This window comes from Cyprinus carpio, chromosome B17, assembly GCF_018340385.1.
Source record: "Cyprinus carpio isolate SPL01 chromosome B17, ASM1834038v1, whole genome shotgun sequence".
Classification (NCBI taxonomy): domain Eukaryota; kingdom Metazoa; phylum Chordata; class Actinopteri; order Cypriniformes; family Cyprinidae; genus Cyprinus; species Cyprinus carpio.
The window spans coordinates 23,939,491-23,960,077 of record NC_056613.1 but is presented as its reverse complement, the minus strand read 5'-3'; the positions used below and the strand labels follow the sequence as shown (position 1 = coordinate 23,960,077).

Here is a 20,587-nt window from a genome sequence, read left to right as displayed (position 1 = left end):
TATTCCTTTAATGATAAACAGAAACTCTTGCCATTTCATGAATGGCACAAAACACCTTTATGATGAGCAGAAATGTTTAGTGGCTACCTTTTTCCAGTTTGTTACACTCTTACAGCAAGCATCAACTAATGTTCACTATTGGGTGCATTACTGTTTAAAAATATACACTAAAAAGGTGCACCAATGAGCAGCGAGAAGGATGAGACACATTACATTAGCCAATATGAAAACGTACAAAATGTGAATACTTTCAAAAACTATTTTGCAGATCATTTCTTGTTTAAAGCAAGGCCAGAAAAATAAACCCAAATAAAAATAACATCAAATCATCATAAAACTACATAGAAAAAAACAAAAATCAAACAAACTTAAATAAAATACAACATCAAATCAAATGACACCCCATATGAGTATTATCATTTTTTTTTTTCTGGAAGTGTCTTCTTTCCTCAGTATTCCTTTGTTTTAGGAATGTTCTGAAATGCTAGACTTGAATGCCTTGTACCGCTTGTTTTATATTTTCTAGCAGGGCCTTGTTCTCTGGACTCTGATAGTGATCTTGATTCGTGTACATGTCCGTTAGCGTGGTCACGTATGCGTCAAAGTTCTGTTCGCTCATCGGCTCCTGTCAAACACAGAGGAAAGCTCCTGTCAGATAAAATACAGTATGTAGAAGATGACGACAAAACAAGAGTTTGGGTAATACACCTTTGAGGATTAAGTCATACATTCTAATTCTAATTACGTCATAAGTTCTTTAATTTATTGTTGTTCCTGTATACAATTCACAGGATGCAAAATTGTAGTAAGAATTCAAGAAGAGAGATTTCAAATGGATTGAATTCAAAGAAATGAATGTAACAGTAAATGCAGTTTACTGTCAGTATAAATGGGCAACAACATATGGGCTATTTGCAGAAACATTCAACGATTAACAATCAAGTTAGTTTTCATAAACAACAAACATAAAAAAAATTAAAAAAAAAACATCACATAAAGACCCCCCGGCACATAATGAGTATCAGGGAAATATAATAATAGCATAATTTGTCAAAACTATGAGGCAAATGTTTTTGTCATAAAACTTTTGTGTGACTTTAATTTCAAGTCTAAAATTTTCATTGCATCCGGCGTGTGGATTTAATTCAGTTCAGACTGACAGTTGTGAACTGAAGGGAAGCCAATTCTCAAATGACAAATTTTGCAAACCCTGATATGAATTATTTAGCTTCAAACAACTTGTTGCAGAAGATACACAATGTAAACAGCAACACAGGTAAACATAATTTATTCAATTCAGTCTAAATGGAAATTGTTGGATTTGGTAGAATTCAGTAATGAAGGACTAAAGCTGACTGAATGGTTATTAAAAACTGATTCAGTGAAAAGTTGGTAAGCATGAACAAAAAAATCTATTCATGTGGACATGAATGAAAGAACAAATCATTAATGACTTTCAGCATGACTAACACCAACTGCATGCGCTCAGCCACTTGAAAATTGACTGACATAAACAATATAGTATTCACAGCATACAAATAATCATGGAAAGGGTAGGAGTTAAACTGTGGTCTTACTCTCTGATACAAACATCATTTATAACTAAATCCACCCTCTTAATTAATTTATATATATAAAAAAAAAACAAAAATGTATTAGCTTACAGCAAATAACTTCTGTCTAAACACCTAAGACACATCTGGAAAAGCTTTTTGCAAGATTTTTAGATGTTGCAAAGATGTTGACTAATGTGATGTAATGTGATGCTATATAATGACATCTGCTAGTTAAAGCAGCTAGTAGACAGTTTTGCATTGTTTGTATGTATGTAAAAAGGATAAGCCACTGGTTATTCCTATTTAGTAAAAGTGGCACAAGTTCAGAGAATTCACCCTTGAATAATACACAAACGGTTAACTATTCAAGTTATAAGCATATACATTTACAACCTATTTTGTTGAAAATATTATTTACAATTTAATGAAAATGTATAGTTTCAATTTAAATTAAATTAAATGCAGTTATCTTAAACATGTTTTTTGACCCACTCAACTATGAAGTTCATCTTAAATGTCATTTCATCATCATTTCTATTGTCTTGTGCAATTTAGTACATTTAAATTATATTAACTTTAAATGTAATATTTAGTAACAAACTACAGTTTAAATTATAATCAAGTACTTGTGCTTTAGTATGTTAGTCAAAGTGTACTTCTTTAAATCATGACAAAAGATTACTAAAATATAAGTATTTAAAATATACTTCAAATTACTTAAAATACATAACCTTCAGTTTGACATTGGTAAGTCATGAAAGTGTCTTTGGTTACACTTCATTTTATGGTGTCCTTGTTACAGTGTAATTATACATTTAAGAACTGTGTAATATTAATTAACTACATGTACTTACTATATGGATAGGGTTAGGATTTGGGTTTGGCAATTACGCATAATTAATTGTTATTATAATAGTAAATACACGTAAAGTGTACAAGGACACCTTAAAATAAAGTGTCACCATATATTTCTTTAAGTGCACTTAAGTGGCCTTTTATTTCATTAATATTATATTACATGCAAGTACAGTTTTTATTATTTTTTGTTTTAAATATATATTTTAAGATCTGAAGTACACTACAAGTACACATTCAATATAATCAAGTACACTTCTATTTTCACAATGGATTTAGGTGGGAAAATGTGACTTCTTTAAGGTCAGCAGTAAACTTTCCAAATTACGTGGAAATTGAAAAAAGAGAGAAAAAAGTCACATGGCATTGTTTCCTGACAATAAGCTTCATCTAAACCTTTTAAGAAACAAGGAATCAGCATTGTTGAAGAAACCGAACACAAAATGAATGAGCCATGCAGCTTAAAACCATATAAACAATAATCAACAATGTGTGAAATTAATGAAATAGACATAAAATAATATAAGCCACAGCAACTCAAATATTACCACAAACTCAAATCAGTTCAGTGGTTTGCCACTGAGTTTGACAAATTATGACAATCAGTGAGCAAGCTGTGGAGATTCAAATAAGATTTTAACTGAAATATTTATTTACCAAGTTGAGATGAGATGAATGAAAGTTTTGATCAGGATGTACTGTATATGCTTCTAAATTTGTGGGACTGATTTGAAGAACATGTTTTCAAGGTAACTTGTTAAAGTCTTGTTTAAGATAAAACCAGCCTGACTGGGAGATCAGCTTAGATCAGCAAAGCATCTTAGGTTGGTTTATGCAATTTGTTTAAGCAGAGTTGGTAAAACTTAACAACCATTCAATAAATGCACAAATTCAGATTACACCAATTGACTCCTACAATTTTCCACCTATGGACTAGTTTGGAGCACAGACTACTATGCTAAATTTGCTGAATGTACCAAGAACAGCGGCCTCAAGCCCAATAAAGTTCTTTTTCTTTTTCTAAATGAACAGAATAAAGTAATATGCTCTTTGTCCACGACTTGTCCTCTATTGGTTGGGGATGGTGGCCCTTACCATATGAGGTAGCTGGATATTAGCTAAACTGTTTATCAGTGAATGGCTGAGGCTGGCCAGCTCATGCAGGAGATATTCATTTTGCTGTTCAAAAACCTTGTTTTCCCCCTTTAAGGACTTCAGGCTAGACTCCATTGTGGTAATCTGTGGGACATGAATCGGCAGATGTGTTAAATCTATTGTGATAAAGTCTTCATAGAATAGCACAATGAATTATTATCTTGTTTGTTTTAATTAAGACTGCAGTAAGTATATTGTGGGTAGGGGAGCTCCGATTGATCCGTGGTCTATATAAAGGCCGATCTCATAAACCAATCTTAAGTTGATGACATGCCTGCCATCAGAGGTTTGGTTAGACATGCGCAGTGTTGCCAATTTAGTAATTTAGTTGCTAAATTTAGCAACTTTTCACTCTACCCTAGCAACTTTTTCTCCCAAAAGCACCTAGCAACAAATTTAGCTATTTTAAAAATTTATTTGGCAATTTTTAGCAACTTTTGATAAGCGACTCAAACGATAAAAAGACACACAATTTCTATCTAAATTACACAAAATGAGGAAACCAAAGATGTCTAGCAGTACACACATCACGTGAATTAAGTTAGCTGCTATTTGCAATTGTTCAAATGTAATAATAATAATTGATTAATTGTTAATTTATGATACACCTTAGCTTGTACCTGTGATTATTGATCAGTTAGTACACTGTAAGAAAAATATTGAGAAAAATGGAAAAGGTACTAGTAATTTTTCAGGACATTGTGTTATCCATTATCCATTGTAAACCCTGTAACCCGAAAACACAAAATACAATGTGTAATTTAAAATGCAGGTAAAAAAACCCTTGAAAAATCAATATGGAAAATTCCTTCATATTAACATAGTAGATTGTGCTCTATTTTTTACAGATATTTTCTTAGAGTGTAGCATACTAAATAACTACTAATACACTGCTTAAAGCTATAATTGTTCAGAATGTGTAATAATATTAGTTTATTAGCTAATAATAATAATAAAAATTATTGTCTAAATTATTGTATAATAATTGTCTCAAATCTAAATTAACATAAAACATATTTTTTGCTAAAATTTGATGTAGGGACATTTTTGTGTCGTTATTACGTAATGTCATCCCGCAATGACATCACAATGTCATTTAGCAACTTTCAGCAACAAATCGACCTTCCTTTATCAACTACCACTGAAAATTAGTTGGCAACACTGGAAGTGTGAAATGGTGAAATAATTGTAATGCTGAAGGTGAGGTACAATTCATATTTCTTCATTAAATAACTAATTTGAAAACTTGTTAGACATAATTTTACAAACAGCATGAGTGAATCAGCGCGCATGCTTTCTTTCTCTCAAAATGTGCAAATGGCTTCAAATCATATTGCGTCTTTAAACAATCCAGCACCACAAAGCTCACCTGCACAATCAAGGCTTGTCACATCATCACTAAAGTTTACAAATTGCATATCTTTTTAATTATTGCCAGTGTTTAAACCATTCAGCACTCGCATGCTCTCCTGGAGCTTGAAGGCTGATTTATACTCGACGCATCCACAAGTTTGCTTGGGTGCACGCGGAAAATATGACGTAATCGTGGTGTTGCAGGAAGTTCACTTTGAGTGCGCATTTTGGGTAGCGGTGTGCACTGCAATTTTTTGTGTTTGTGTGTGTGTGTTTGTGTGTGTGTGTGTATTATATATATATATATATATATATATATATATATAATATAATATATATATATATTTTTTTTTTTTTTTTTTTTTTTTTTTTTTTGCATATAGTTTGTCCATTTTTAAATACAAACTCTTATTGTATAAAATAAAATTAGAATTCATTTAGATACTAATTATACACTATTTGCTTAAAATTAAGTTTTCTTGTGTTTGATGCGAAATAAAGCCAATCGTTTAAGTTTGTACATAAAGAAATTATTAATTCATCAACTCATTCAACTCAAATGTCTTCTTCTCACCATTGATTCCAGATGGTTTTAGAGGACAATTACTCCTCGTCGCCCCCTGTCGATTCAAAGAATAGTACTCTGGCGAACACGACAAGTATAAAAGCTTTGTCTGTTTGGGCAGGTGCGCGCGCAGTCAGCGGAGGCTCACGAAAAGGAGCCAGGCTAAAGTATAAATCCTCCATTTGTAGTGCATACATGGTGCGTATTTTGTTCCGCGCTCATAACACGTTCACACTGCACACTGTTGCGGTCCGGCAGTGTGTTCAATAGTGGTGCGTCTGCAGCAGTGAAGAGATCGTTTCCACACCAAGTCTACTTTTGCTTCGCCTGCATAAACTTAATAAAAACAACATAAAATCATATAATTAAAATATAAACATTTACACACACAAAAATGTAGTAATTACACCATAAATGCATATAATTAAAGTCTACTGTGTTTCACAGTCAACATAGGTTTTTGGCTAGGTTTAAAGGAAAAGAGCACTTTTAGATAAACTAGGCAATATAATAGATGGCACTCATGGAGGTAGTAAAACAAATTGCTTTATGAACCGCAGGACTGCTTGTAATAAAAAAATTAAATGCAATAGATAAGGCAGTAGAGCTGCTTGTTTCTGTCAATGGTAAGTTTAAATTTAGAATGTTTGTGATCATGTAAGAAAAGTAGTTTAAATGTTTTACTTGCTTGAGCAATTTAATATATCAATCTAGAAGTAAATGCAAAGGTAAAAAACATTGAATAATGTGTTTCTTATATTTATTGCATTTAAACATGTTTATGAAATATTATATTAGCTATTGCACTGTGTAAAAAATAATCACATAAAAAGCTTTTTAAGTAAAAATGTTTGGATTTGAAATCAAAATAATGGATGAATGTTTGTGCTTGTATCAAACATCACAGATCAGTTGCAGGTGTGAAAGCACAATGAGCACCTAAATACACACTGCAGACATTTTTGAAAAGGCACCTCACATACAGTTCATGAAAAAAACAATTGCAAAAAAACCTCAGTGCATCCATTTAGGTGAGATAAATATATATTTTGAAACAAAAAAAAAAAAAAAAAAAAAAAAAAACACCCCTCGACATCCATTTTCAAAAATGAAATTCAGGCCTTGAATAAATGTCTAAAATTCCTGATTGGAGTCTTACTAATAATACTACATGCTAAAAAGAAGGCTTTAAAAAAGATCGGTATCAGTGATCGTATCGGTAGATACTGCTTTCTGTGATCAGTGATTGGTGATCGGCCTCAAAAATCCTGATCGGAGCACCCCTAATTGTGGTTGAAATGCTTGAAATGAAATTATTTATTAAACGATTTATGGGAAGAAATGTCTCACTCAGCTCTTTTTCACACAAATTCTGCATTTATACTGCAAGACCTAATGTACTGTATTTTATTGTTCAAATAAACACTAGAGTTCAAAAGTTTTGGTCAGTAATGCTTTTAAAAGAAGACTCCTATGTTCACTGATGCTGCATTTAAATAATAATAATAATAATAATAATAATAATATAGTTAGTCACATGATTCTTCAGATTTGCTGCTCAAGAAACATTTCAGATTATTATCAATGTATAATACTGTTGTGCTGCTTCATAATTTTGTAGAAACTGTGATACAGTTTAAATCGGCGCTGTTTTGGAATTGCTCTCTTGCGCTTATTTGCCATGTTTAGTAAATTATTCCAATTATTTTTAGTAATAGATCCCATTTTTAAAAATATTAATGCTGAGGATCGGGGGGGCAGGGTGGAGCCGAGGGCTCTGGCAACCGAGGTGAAGATCTGGTGATCCGTGGCGGAGCCGGAGCGAATGAGGACCAAAGTGGAGCTGGAGAGATGAACTGCTCGCGGTGTTCAAGCTCACGTCATAGAATGAGCAGGGCACGGATAGCTATTGGTGCTAGTTAACAGCGTGAACAGTCTTGTATGGTCCTCGAGAGATCTGTCCCCCTACTCCGCAGGAGAAGGAGGAATTCCAGACGGGTGAAAGGATCCATAAGGGGAAACACAACGGAAATAAAAACACTGAGAGAAAAAATGGAAACAAAAATAGAGGGAGACACACGGAGGTAACTGTATTCGGTCGGGTGTTCTGTCACAATATGCTGGAGCACAGGCCTGAGGAAACAAGGAGATTGAGTTTTGATTTTCTTCAGTAAAATCAATCTAATTTTTTTTGGTTCAGTAATATATTTTATTTTGTATTTTGAGAGAATTTCATGGTACTAATTAATATTTATGTAATAATTATGATAAATTTCCCCCACTGAAAATAGTAAAAAAAAATTATTTATTTTATTTTTATTATTTTTTCAATTAATGCAGCATTTCAGATTAAAATAGAGACTAGGCCTTTAAAATCAAATTTTTGAAGGCAGAATAGCACCTACTGGTGAGAGCAAAAGAAAAGAAAAGAAAAACCTGTATATCATGGTGTAGCCACTAGATTCCTGTATAGGACTCTATAGAGAGGCTTGTAAATTCCCTAATTGTTTTTATGCATAATTGATTACTTTTATTAGGTTGTGGATTTAAATGTATATTAAGGCATTCTCAAAGATTACTTTTTGTCAAGGTTTATATTTTTTTGTTGTTTTAAATGTTGATTTGAAGTGTAGTTTATTATTATCACTAGTATTATTATTACTACATTCAAACCTGAACATAGAAAGCAGTTTGTTACACAAAACATTAAAATTCTATAAAAATGTAACAAAAATTAACAAGAATGCTTTATCAGAGCTAAGTCCGTCTGATCTGATTTTAATCTCTTATTGCAGTCTTCTGACTCATTTTGGCTATATGGTTATAGCCATACAAATTCATTTGAGTATGTATAATTCTGTATGTGTGTGTCTGGGAGTGTAAGTGAATGTGTGTGAGTGGATGTATCTGTTTTACACTCTTGATGTTTTAAAATTTAATCCCTTCCGTGCTGTCCACTTTTTTACTGCATTGTAGTCTAATGATTGATTTTATTTTACAAATTTGCAGTGTTACAGTCACACCAGTTCATAGGTGTGTTTGTGTGTGTGTGTGTGTGTGTGTGTGTGTGTGTACACAAGTGTGTGTCCACGCATATGAGAGTTGGTGTGTTGATTTTGCACTCTAGGTGTTTCAGAGTTTCACCCCTTCATTGTGCAATATTTTTTCTGCATTGTGGGGGATTTGTAGATTGTACACATTAAACTTTTCTGTATTTTCGATTTTTTTCTGTATTTCCCATTCATGTGTGGTCAGTCATTTTTCAAAAAAAAACATGTGTGTGTGTTCACACACCAAGTGCCATAAAAGTCACCAAGTTTTGTAACATTGTGGTCTAAAATTCTCATGCCATATTGTCCTGCTCACTTGAGAGAGGAGATCCTGTCACAGCAGAATGGGCCAAGGGGCCACAATCAACAGCTGAGTTAGCTCTGATAGCCATGGCTGGTTCGTCCAAATGGGGGCCACCAGGAGAACCTTGTGTTTTTTTTTCCTTACCAATGTGTTCCTGGACTTGGAGAAATAAATTGGGCAGTGAGAGTTGTCTTCTGAAGCAAAGACGTCCACCTCAGCCTCGCCGAAGATCTCCCAGATCCTCTGAACCGTCTGTGGATGGAGCGTCCACTCCCCTGAGGGAACATTGCTCCTTGATAGGATGTCCGCTCCTTGGTTCAATTTGCACAGTATATGCGCTGCTTTCAGCGAGCGCTGGTTCAGTTGAGCTCATCCCAGGAGGTACTCTACCAGAGTGAAGAGATGCTTTGAGGAGAGGCCTCCCTGGCGATTTATGTAGGACACCACAGACATGTTGGATTAGCACATTTTTCCCGCTATAATAGTGGCTGAATGCTTGGGTGCATAACCGGACCCGTTGTTTGCACAAAACACATCTCCCTCTGTACCCAGAGTTGAACGAGGTGCTTGGGTGCATAATCGGACCCGTTGTTTGCACAAAATACATCTCCCTCGTAGAACGAGGTGTCAAGAGGTCTAAGAAAGGCTGCTTAGGGGGCGGTCCGGCCGTAGTGAGAACTGGCCCCCTCCTCTTCCTGTCTCGCAGATCAGGATGATGCCTGAGGCACTGGGTCCAACGCAGTCTTGGGTCGGGGTACCTGGTGCTTAGGAAGAGGGTAGCTTTTGGCCGAGCGAGAGCTACCCCGTGTCTGCAGCATCTTAGCGGGCTGAACGGCGGGGGCATTGTTAATCTCTCTGTTAATGTCAGCCGCAAACGGCGTTCAAGCACCACAAGGCTGGCCATTGATCTCCCAATTGCCTGAGTGGTGGTCTTGGTGGCACGCAGAACCAGGTCGGTTGCTCTCCTCAGCTCCCTGAGGATGCCAGGGTACAGGCAAGACTCGTCAGAGGAAATGAGGATTATGATCTGGAAGACTTCGAGGACTGCCATTGAATGAAGAGCCGAATCTGCTTGTCCAGCTGAAGTGTAGGAGCGTCCAACGAGAGCTGAAGTGGTCTTACACAGCTTGGACAGGTTAGCGGCCTTTGCTCTTTAACCGATTTCCAACCGAATGCAGAGGTCAACCACAACCGAACCGCAACCAACTAATCCAGGGGAGGTAACTTGTCATACCCCTTCTCTGCAGCGCTGTCGATGGAAGTGAGGGCGGATGAAGCAGAGGCACAAAGGCGGGTGGAGTAGGGAGTGCGCCACGATTTGGTGAGCTCATCATGGACCTCCGGAAAGAACGGAGAGGGGTACTGACTAGGGGCTTAGTGGGCGCCCCGACAGGAACCACTCATCCAGACAGCTGCAGGAGGGCTCCTCTGGCGGACACCACTTTAAACCCAGCTCTTCAACTGCTTTCGAGAGGATACAGAGAAGCTTGGCATCCATCCCGTATTTGGTGGCACTGGGTGCAGATGATGGTGAGGGGGTGGGGTCAGTCGGAGAGCCCAACAGCTCCTCTGCATCTGGTGCTGTTAATGCCCAGCACGCGGGATCTGGGCCGACATGAGATCACTCGCATCATAACACTCCACTCGCACCAGCAGAGGGATGCTGATCAGACTGGGAGAAAAGGATCGCTGGATGGCTACAGGGGAAACGGACCGGAACTGCTCCATCACTGAAGTCAGCCGTACTGTGATTCCAGCTGCGAAGGCAGGAGAGCATGATTTTACCAAGTACAACATGTTTCTGGATCAACATCCTTGTTGATGCTGGAACAACATTCCAATCAACCAATCAGAATTGAGATATAACTTTTCAGGAAATATCTGTTTTAGGCTTACAATCAGGGTTAGGTGCTTCTACACCCTTGTTAATCAGCTATCATTTCCCACTGATTTTAGGAATAAATTATGGGTAGGGTTAGGTTTAGGGGTAGGTTCTGGGTTAAGACTATATTTTTGGACAATAATGTTGATCCAGGATCATCAAAAGATGTTGATCCAGGAACATGCCTTACTTGGCAAAAACACGGCGACCGCGAAGGTGTGTCAACTGTGAGTGGCTTCGGCTCATCATAGAGACGTAGCGTCATCTCTGAAGGAGAAGAAATCTGAGAATCCTGTGGCGAACGTCCACTTATATAGTCAGATGCCCTGCCCATTCTGGTGGGCTTTGGCAGGCTTAGCGGGCTTCGTCGCCATAGGCTGATGCAGCTCCACTGCCTAGCCATTGGTTTGTTTTTAATTCACTGCACGAACCAATGGCCGTGCAGTTTCACTACGTGAATAAAAATGGCTTCAGTTCAGGGGGAAAAAAAAGGCTTTTTTCCATATGCGTCTACCAAGATGCAGTATGAGTGTAGTATCGAAAGGGAATTGGACAGTGCAGTGTATTTTTTTTTTCACTTTTTCTGTGTCTGAAAACTCAAAGGGAAGCAGTCGCAGAGATGACAAGAAGATGCCGTGTACTAAATCTATTAATAATGTCACCAAATAAACCCACTGCCTGTCACTCAATAAAAAAAGTCATATTGATGCGTGTTTTTGAAAGTTTTGATTTTGTTTGGTTTAATAACTAACATCCATTTGCAAGTTTCACTCGGCTTGTGAATTAGCAGAACTTGAACAGGGACATTAAAACACTAAACACAAATAACGCTTCATGTGGATTAATGTACCTAGACAGTGATAAAGACAATTAAGCATATACTAAGTGCAGATATGCACAAAGGCCCAAAAATGTGAACACAACGCGTTTATTTACACGTTCAGTGTTTTCCTCTCATATAAAAAATGCTTAATGTACTGAGATAGTGGTAATAAAAGACCACATTCTGTACACACCTTACTAATAAAGCATAATATCTGTAGAAAAACTGATGAACTCAAAATATGAATTTTAAATACTGTCTGTTTTTTTAAAATAAATATAAACATTCAGTGTGCGACACTGTTTTTATGCTAATCAGATCAAAGTAAGCAAAACTCTACAAACTTAAGAGAAAAAAAGCCACAGTTTACAATACAGCGAGACATAGCTTCACATTCTCTATCACAATTAGGGCTGGGTGATTTTTTAGATTTTATCAATTTATTCAAAATTACTGGTTTGCCACAATTTTTTTTTTTTTTTACAAATTGATGAGTCTAATTTATGAGTATATTACTAAATGTTACTGTCAGGATCCTGCCCTGACAGTCTTGTTTGTACTGTCTTTGTTCAATGTGTACTTGTTTATTTTGTGTCTGAGCACATGGTTGTGTCTCTTGTGTCTGCCACGTGCTCCTCTTGTCCCACCTACTTGTTTCCCCAGGTCACGCCCCCTTGTTTAGTCCTCATTAGTCAGAGTGTTGTCACCTGTCCCTCGTGTCACTGTACCCTTCTTATTGTGCTCTTTGACCTCTGGTAGTCGTTCAGACTTCGTTTTGGCTGTATGTTTGCCTAACGTGTGTTTTGCAGTTTCGAGTTCTTCTAGTCAAGTCTAGTTTTCGTTTTGTTTTTTTGGTTTTTCCTGTTGAGTCCAGCTACTTGTTTCTTCGAGAGTTATTTTTCCCCTAGGTTTTCTCTTATTAGTTCCTTTTTAGTTTGTTTTTTCTCACCTATTATCTAAGCGTTATCCCTCTAGTCTTTTGCTAGATTCAAGTGTCTAGTCTAGTTTAGTTTTTTTCCCTTAGCATTTCCCTAGCATTTACCGTATGGGTCTAGCTCTTTATTTCCTTGATTGTTTTTTTTTTTTTTTTTGCCTCCCTTTTTTTCTTGGTCCTAAATTTATCTTTTTTCTGTTTTTATTAAATTTTTCTAGTTCTAGGAGTTTGCTTTTCTGTTCTCCAAACAGAACAAAGACTGGTTATCTAATTTTAATTTTTTTTTATTTTTTTTTCTACTTTCTCTCATTTTGAAGACTTTTAGCATTTTTCTTGCTTTTCTGATTTTTGGGAAGGGTGAACACAATTGTTCCCTGTCTTACACGTGTGTTGTCTAGTGTGCTAGTTGTTTTGTAATGTCTTGTGGTGTCTTTTGTTTCTCCCCCTCCAGCTCTGCCCGGTAAAGCATACTATGGTTCCCTGCCTGCTGGTTCAAAAAACGAATGGCAGCTGTATTGGTTCTTTTGCAAGTGAACTTCAAGCTGCAGTTCTCTGCTCCTTTGTGCCTTGCCTGCTAATCATCTAAGTTCTGTTTGGTCTTGCCATCTCCTCAGCAGTGGTCCTAGCTTACCCCCTATGCTGGTTCCAGTGGTCACCCTCAGCTATCCCGTCATTACCACAGTATCCCCTCCTGTTGGACTTTTCATATGCACGTGCCCTTCAAATGCCCTGTTTTGTCAATAAACCCTTGTACTTTGTCATTCTGCGATTGGGTCTTTTCATAACAGTAAGACAGTTACAATAAGACACTTTGACAATATGCCAATGATAACAGTTAAGAGAAAAGAATTATCTAACCGCGTGTCGGTGCACGTGATTAACCGCTCATGTGTGACCAGCTCTGTGAAGGACCAAAAGTATATCACTAGGTGCCATTAAAAATAAATAAATAAATAAATAAATAAATCACTAGGTGCTGTTTATACAGAATGCGCTTTTGTGTTGACAAAGATGCGACAAGTGACAAGTCAAAGTTGACTGTAATGATACTGACATCTCAGACACTTTTTCATTTGTTGTGCATTCAGATAATTTACTTGTCTGCTACAATAATGTAAAGTCTTAAATTATTTTCATTTGGGAGATTTTCCACAAATTATGATATGTGATTGTTTGTGATTAATTTGATTATTTAATCAACATAACAGTAAAAAATAAAGACATTTTTAATAACGCTCATCTCTTATTAATACCCTGGCAAGACGAGCATATTGAACAGGAAGTGCATTTTACAGGAGCATTACTGTACCACTGAATGCTCATTATACATGTCGTCATAGATACAGTCATAGACATCCCTGTAATACTTGCACAGTTGAATAGTATCCCCCTACAGATATATTAATCAATCCTTTAAGATAAATAAATCAATAAATCAATAATAAATCAATAAATCAATCTTTTGACTTTGTCTGCCCTCCATGATTTCTGTAGGAATTCCCATGCATTCACTAACTTCACCTGAGCGCCAAGTCATGATTTCAGTCTAGACATATTCTACTGAATGCCAAACAGCAATGGATACAAGTGTTTCAATTAGAACAACAGATATATAACTAGATGACAATGTAAATATGTAAAAATTTGAGTATGATTCAAACAAAAAATGTTCCAAATCATGGTACATGCACTTGAGTAAATGAGAAATGTTTATACTTTACTGGTCAAAAGTTTGGAAAAATTATTTTTCTTTTGAAAGATGCCTCTTCTGCTCACTAAGGCTGCATTTGTGTGATCAAATTACACAGTAAAAATAGCAATATAGTGAAATATTATTACAATTTAAAATACATGTTTTCTATTTGTATATATTGTAAACTGTAATTTATTTATTTGATCAAATAGATCATTACTCCAGTTTTCAGTGTCACATGATCCTTCAGAAATCATTCTAATTTGCTGGTATGCTGTTCAAATATTATTGGTGTTCAGTTTTATATTATATTATATTATATTATATTATATTTATTATATTATATTATATTATATTATATTATATGATATTATATTAAGCATATTTTATTCAGTATTATATTATAGAAAACCAAGCGGAGTAATGATGCTGAAAATACAGCTGTATTTGAATTGTTTTCAATATTGATAATAATCAGAAACACAGCAAATCAGCATATCAAAATGATTTCTGAAGGATCATGTGACACTGAAGACTGGAGTAATGATGCTGAAAATACAGCTGTGCATCACAGAAATAAATTACATTTCTAAAACATTTTCAAATAGAAGACAGTTATTTAAAATTGAAATAAAATTTACAATATTACTGTTTTTACTTTTTATATACATATATACATGCAGCCTTGGTCAGCATAAGATACTTTTTTCAAAAAAAAAAAAAAAAAAAAAAAAAACAAAAAAAAAAAAAAAAAACCTTATTATTCCAAACATTGACTGGTAACGTACTATGGTAATACTCATATATGGAGTACAAAACTCATTCTGTAAATACCCTTACCTGTGTTCTAAGTTTGATCATATCCGCTTCCACCTGTGAATTTGATTCATTGAAATCTTTAATGTCTTCATCCAGCTGTTTAACATCTGTGTCACAGTCTAAACCTGGAGTGAGAACAGACAAACACAATTTCTAACAGAATAAGATACATACCTGCACATAAAAACACTGTTTTGTTTTAATGCAGGCTAACTAATTGTGCTCGCATAAACTCTCAGTTGGTTTGAATTATTTCCAAGAATGTCATCAAGCTGCATTTTTTTAATTAAATAAAAAAATATATATATATTGGTTACTGGTGACTGAGCTCTTAATTATTATAAAAAATATATATATATATATATATTACTGGTGGTAACCATACAAACTCTACAGTGTAATGTGAGACTTTAAACTTTTTTTCTTTTACCATTGCTTGTTTGCTGTTTTATTGTGAGCATCTCCACTCCTGATAGTCTGGCTTTCTTCATCGCTGCTGTGGCACGTGGGCAACCAGAGAGACTGTAAAAATAAGAGATCATTAAAAATGAATTATTGACAAGTCTGATGTCTAAAAAGTTTGTATACATTCAGTGTGATTTTTTTTTTTAATTTAATAGATGAATGTTTTTATTCAGCAATAACACATTTAATTTTGACAGTAAAAGTATATGTTTATTACACCTATTGACTCGTAGGCTACGACGCACGTTTCTATAGAAGAATAAAACATTATGTGCTAGTGGTAAACAAAAAGAGCATAATGAATCCCACTTTGACAGTTGTAGTTTTTATGTGTGCTGAAAAAAGTGGAATCAGCGAAAGTGGAAGAAATAAGAGCTTGAGGTAAGCAGTTTTATGTTTTAGCGCCATGTTGCGTTGATTTCATGTCACATTTTTACTGGTTGGTCAGTAAACGTGGATCGTAACTGCAAACACATTGTGCGATGATCATGCTGAATCTTTGAACCTCTCATCATCAGGCCATCTTTGAACCTCTCTAAATGTATGACATAGGACAACCGATTAGGAGCCACGATCGCAGAAATCGCCACGATTGTTTCACGATGCCAATCTTTCTGCAGTATGTATACTGTTCGCTTGCACAGTATGCATTTTCTGTATGCATGTAGCACAAATACTGTATGCATGCAGCTAAATTCTCAAAGTGTTTTCAAATAAATATGGACTGTACACATTGTAGACAACCGGATAATATGTATAGTACTGAAACGCTATGCGACCCATTAATAATAACCCAAGTATGCCTTCAGCAACACAGTATGCAGCAAAAAAAAAAAATCTGATTTATATCCTGCCGTCGTCTGATAAAAATCAAATAGGCTAAAGAATAGCTTGAAGACCATACTGTGCTGTGATTTCAGTTATACTTATGTTAAAATTTAGAGAAGCAACATATCAGTGTTTTAACTGAAAGCGCAGCTCCTTTCAGCCGCGCGCTGAACGCAGAGAGAGAAGTGTGTGCGCGCGCGCTGGGAAAGAGGGACCTCGCGCTCGGTCAGCTCATGCATAAAATTTTATTTTTGTACAAGCTGGATACACAAGAAGCACGTTCAAACTCGGACGCGCAGGTGGACGATTGTCGTGCATAAACAACCGTAAACAGTAACCGTTTTCTTCGCGTGTCCGGGCTTAATGCGCATCTCCTATATGAAAAGCATTAGGGGGCCCCTGGCTTTTGGGGGCCCAAGGCAGTCGCCTAACATCCCCTAATGGGAAACTACACCCCATCCTTAACTACATTCAAAATAAATTATATGTTTTTGTTTAACCTTCTGTGGGTTAGGAAACTGCCGCTGACGTGTCCAGAGCCGTCACAGCCTGGAGTGGGACACGACATGCCATCCGTCTTCCCAGCCTTCCATGTGAACTGGGGGCCATTGATATACCCGTCCTTCTGTCGTTTGGCCGCTAGAGGGCAGCCTGATGCGCTGCGGTGTGATGCATATTTGCCCGTTATGTGACCCTGACCGTCACAACCAGGGACTGGACACCTGAAAACATAAACATAATCTACTGTTTCACTGTACTGGGATCACTTTCATACAAAATACAAAACTAGAATAACACTGCTTAGCGCCACCTAGCAGAAGCTGGTTTATGGTACCCTCAATATATTTCAACATAACTTTTTGCCTTCTTATTGTCTAGCAAATGGAATGTGTCACTTTAGCATCCTAAAAGAGCATTTTACACCTGAATAGTGCATTTTACTACCTAAGTACTTCCTTAGGTTAACCTAATTGTAACCTAGGTTATAGTTTTATGTTAATACTTGTATTTTTAGTAACTAACATTAACAAAGATGTATAAATACTATAGAAAAAACAATATTGCTCAATGTTAGTTAATGTTTAGCACTAATGGAACTTTACTGTGAAGCGTTACCTACTCATTTAACACTCTCATATAAAATCTATAAAATTAAATTTAAAATTAAATCACTAAATTAAATTTTAAACATTTGTTTCTATTGAACTTTTGCTGTGAATGTAGTTAATTAAATGGAGTTGGTAAGCACTATATTAAATATTCACATCTGGGAATGGAAAGAATTATGTTCTTGATGTCACTTCATAGCAGAGGTGAATGCAGATTTAGTTATTGCTTTTTAAAGGCAGTGAGTCGGTACCTGATCGGCTCCTGGTCTTCCTTGTCCTCTTTACTGTGTGTTATCTTCATTCCAGTCTTCCGAGCCCGTGGACATCCTGACAAACTGAGGAAAAACTGTTGTTACCTCAGCCATTATGAAAAGTAAGTTCACTTCATACTAAAAAAAAAAAGAATTTCATATCTAAATAAAATAAACAAAACAGAGAACTAAATGCAAGGTTTTCAGACACTTAGCTGCATGTTGTTAAAAATATATTATGGTTTTAACTTATAATAAATGTATTTAGCTGAACTTTTGAGTGCTTTTGACATACTTAAGTAGGACTTAAGTAAATTTTTTACATTTAATTATTGTCTTATAGTTAAAGCGAACTGCTGAATGTACTGACAAAGATTTATGGTAAACTAAAATATACTTTAATGTCATTTCTATTATAACTCGTATTTAAATCTATTTGCAATTACATATTTGTAATGCCAAAGTTGTGATTTAGTACATTAAAATATATTATCTTTAAATGCAATATCAAATAAAACTACAGTTTAAATTATTATCAAATATTTTACATGTGCTTAAGTGTACTTATTTGCTTTTACATGTACTGACTTTTTACATGACATTTTTGCAAAGTGAACCCTTACATTTATTTGCATAGTCATGAAAGTGAACTCTCATTAGTACAGTTACAGTAATTGGCTTTTTTATTTCATCAATATTATATTATCTGCAAATAACAAGGGTCTGCGTGCACATTACCTTCTGTGTGAAGCGTAGTTGCCAGTGTTATGTCCCGAGCCGTCACAGCCCGGGGTCGGGCACCTGGGACAGAAATACACCCTGTTACTGTCCAGCATGCAAAAGAGCAGCCCTAATGCAAACACATTGATGTAGCATCTTCAGAAAAATCAATATTACCTCACACAACAGCCTTTCTACAAACCTTCCAAATAAAAGTCTTCATGATTTGTTAAATAAAGGTAAAGCTTATTGAAATGTAGGAAAGAAACTTCATAGCCTGAGGCAGTGCATTCATTACATTCACAATAAAATAAAAAGTGTTCAGTAATCACATACAAAACTGCTGTAAGCTTCTTTTTAACCACTTTTATTATTTGACTACCATTATTATTTGTTATATTACTTCTGTCTTGTTTGCCCTGTTTTGTGTTTAAGGATGTTTATGTTTAAGTGTACTTCCTTTTTTATAAGGGAAGCTCAACAGTTCAACTCTATTGTGGGGATAAAAACAACAGTTATCAGTTTTGCAAATTTTTTATTTGTATTTTTTTTATAGTACAAAATGTATTCCCTGTAAAAAATGATGGTGTGACGTGATAATATGTGTCAACTAATGCAATTATTATCCATTTAACGGGTGGGACAACCTTTTTTTTTAAAGAATAAAAGTCAAATTTCAAACTTACTGTGACTCACTGTCTCTGTTGAAAAAAATATCAAGCACGGTAGACATGATGAATAACTATTGGCGCTTAGTAAGCTGTAATCACATAATGATTAAAGTAATATTTCAAGAATAAACTATTGATAAACTCACATTTGTTGATCACTAATCAGAATTTTTGGTTCATTTCCCTGTTGTTGTATCTCATTATCTATGGCAGCTATGGACCTGTTGCTTTAGGTCTGAAGTGGGATAACATTATTTTTTTTGAAAACAACAGTTTGATCCTTACTTGAGTTCTTGTGAGTTGGTGGCCATCATACTCCGAATGCTTTTATCTGCTAAAGGACAGCCTGAAAGACTAAAAGATTGCACACGCAGATGTCAGTGAAACAAAACGGAGGTCGGACTTGCTACTAATACTAAACAACAAACACATACAGACATAATCCACTCAGAAAACACTGCAAATGCAATAAAGCCATGGTGTAAGTGGATGGGATTTTTGCTCTATATTTTAACCCTCTGAATAGTAAAGCATTTTTTTTTATCTCTCTCTTAAATTTAGCACTTATCCCTGGTGAAATATTCAAAGGGTTAACATGGAGAGGCAGTCTCAAAGATTTTTTCGACAGCATAGTAGAAGTAAGCTGAAAACAATAACTTCATTGGACTGAATCCACCATTAGAAAATGGAGTCACACCTTCTGTGTGAGGCGTAATTACCGGTTACGTGACCACTCCCATCACACCCTGGTGTTGGACATCTGTCTCCAGAAAAAATAGACAGAATGAAAGGCCAAAATCCAAAATATAATAAAGGAAACAAAATATTATATTACCAAATGTAAAAGAAAAAGCCTGGTCAAAAGTGGCAACACTTCAAGGGAGTCCCCACATGAGCATTACAACACCTCTGTGTGCATTACAGGGGCACATGAAGAAATATTAAAAGACCTGAAATGTTTTTATTAGGGCTGCCAATTGGTTTACATTTTCTATCAGATTAATTATATGATATGTTGATTAATGAATCAAATTAATCACAATTCCTTCAAATTCACAAAAACATGAATGTGCTATACCTCAAGCATGCTCCAATAATGGGAAAAATCTATACTGCGATATAACTAACAATCAACCACAATAAGGAAGCTGTCACATTTTAGTAATTCTAAATGCTACTTGCAAAAATTAGTCATACTGCCTATATTTCTCTACATTGTTGCCTAAATGACTGGTAATTTAAGTTGGGAAAATCAAATCAGGCTTTGACAACTGGCTATTTATTTTTATTTTTTTTTAATTGAACTGAATCATTTCTTTATTGATGCTTTTTGAGACCTAACAAAAATAAATTTAAATGGATTTGATGCATTATTAAATGCACTCCTTTTTAATTTGTTTATCTTTAAACCATTAAATGAATCTGTTAAATTGACAGCCCTAATTCGATTAGCTTTTTGGTCCAGTAACAGTCTATGCATTGGTGCCTAGTTGAACCTGAACTCTGATTGGTTGTTAACGCAAAGTGTTGCCAAAATATCTATGATGTTGATTT

The 20,587-nt window shown here is 35.5% G+C and overlaps 1 protein-coding gene across 4 annotated transcripts in view; it reads right to left on the bottom strand.

Moving 5' to 3' along the window:
• Positions 1–407: 407 nt before the first annotated feature.
• The window catches only part of LOC122140192 (myelin transcription factor 1-like protein), a 92,230-nt gene continuing 72,050 nt past the window's right edge, over positions 408–20,587 (bottom strand). The window contains exons 13-19 of one of the 4 annotated variants that reach the window (XM_042742877.1): positions 19,319–19,387; positions 18,381–18,443; positions 17,643–17,726; positions 16,783–17,004; positions 15,420–15,511; positions 15,011–15,114; positions 408–625 (exon numbers count right to left, since the gene is read on the bottom strand). In XM_042742877.1, coding sequence (XP_042598811.1) covers positions 485–625; positions 15,011–15,114; positions 15,420–15,511; positions 16,783–17,004; positions 17,643–17,726; positions 18,381–18,443; positions 19,319–19,387 — 775 coding nt within the window. In that variant the 3' untranslated portion in view covers positions 408–484. Of the gene's footprint in view, positions 626–2,906; positions 3,651–15,010; positions 15,115–15,419; positions 15,512–16,782; positions 17,005–17,642; positions 17,727–18,380; positions 18,444–19,318; positions 19,388–20,587 lie in introns of those variants that run through there. The other 3 variants (XM_042742878.1, XM_042742876.1, XM_042742879.1) reach the window with 3 other exon arrangements.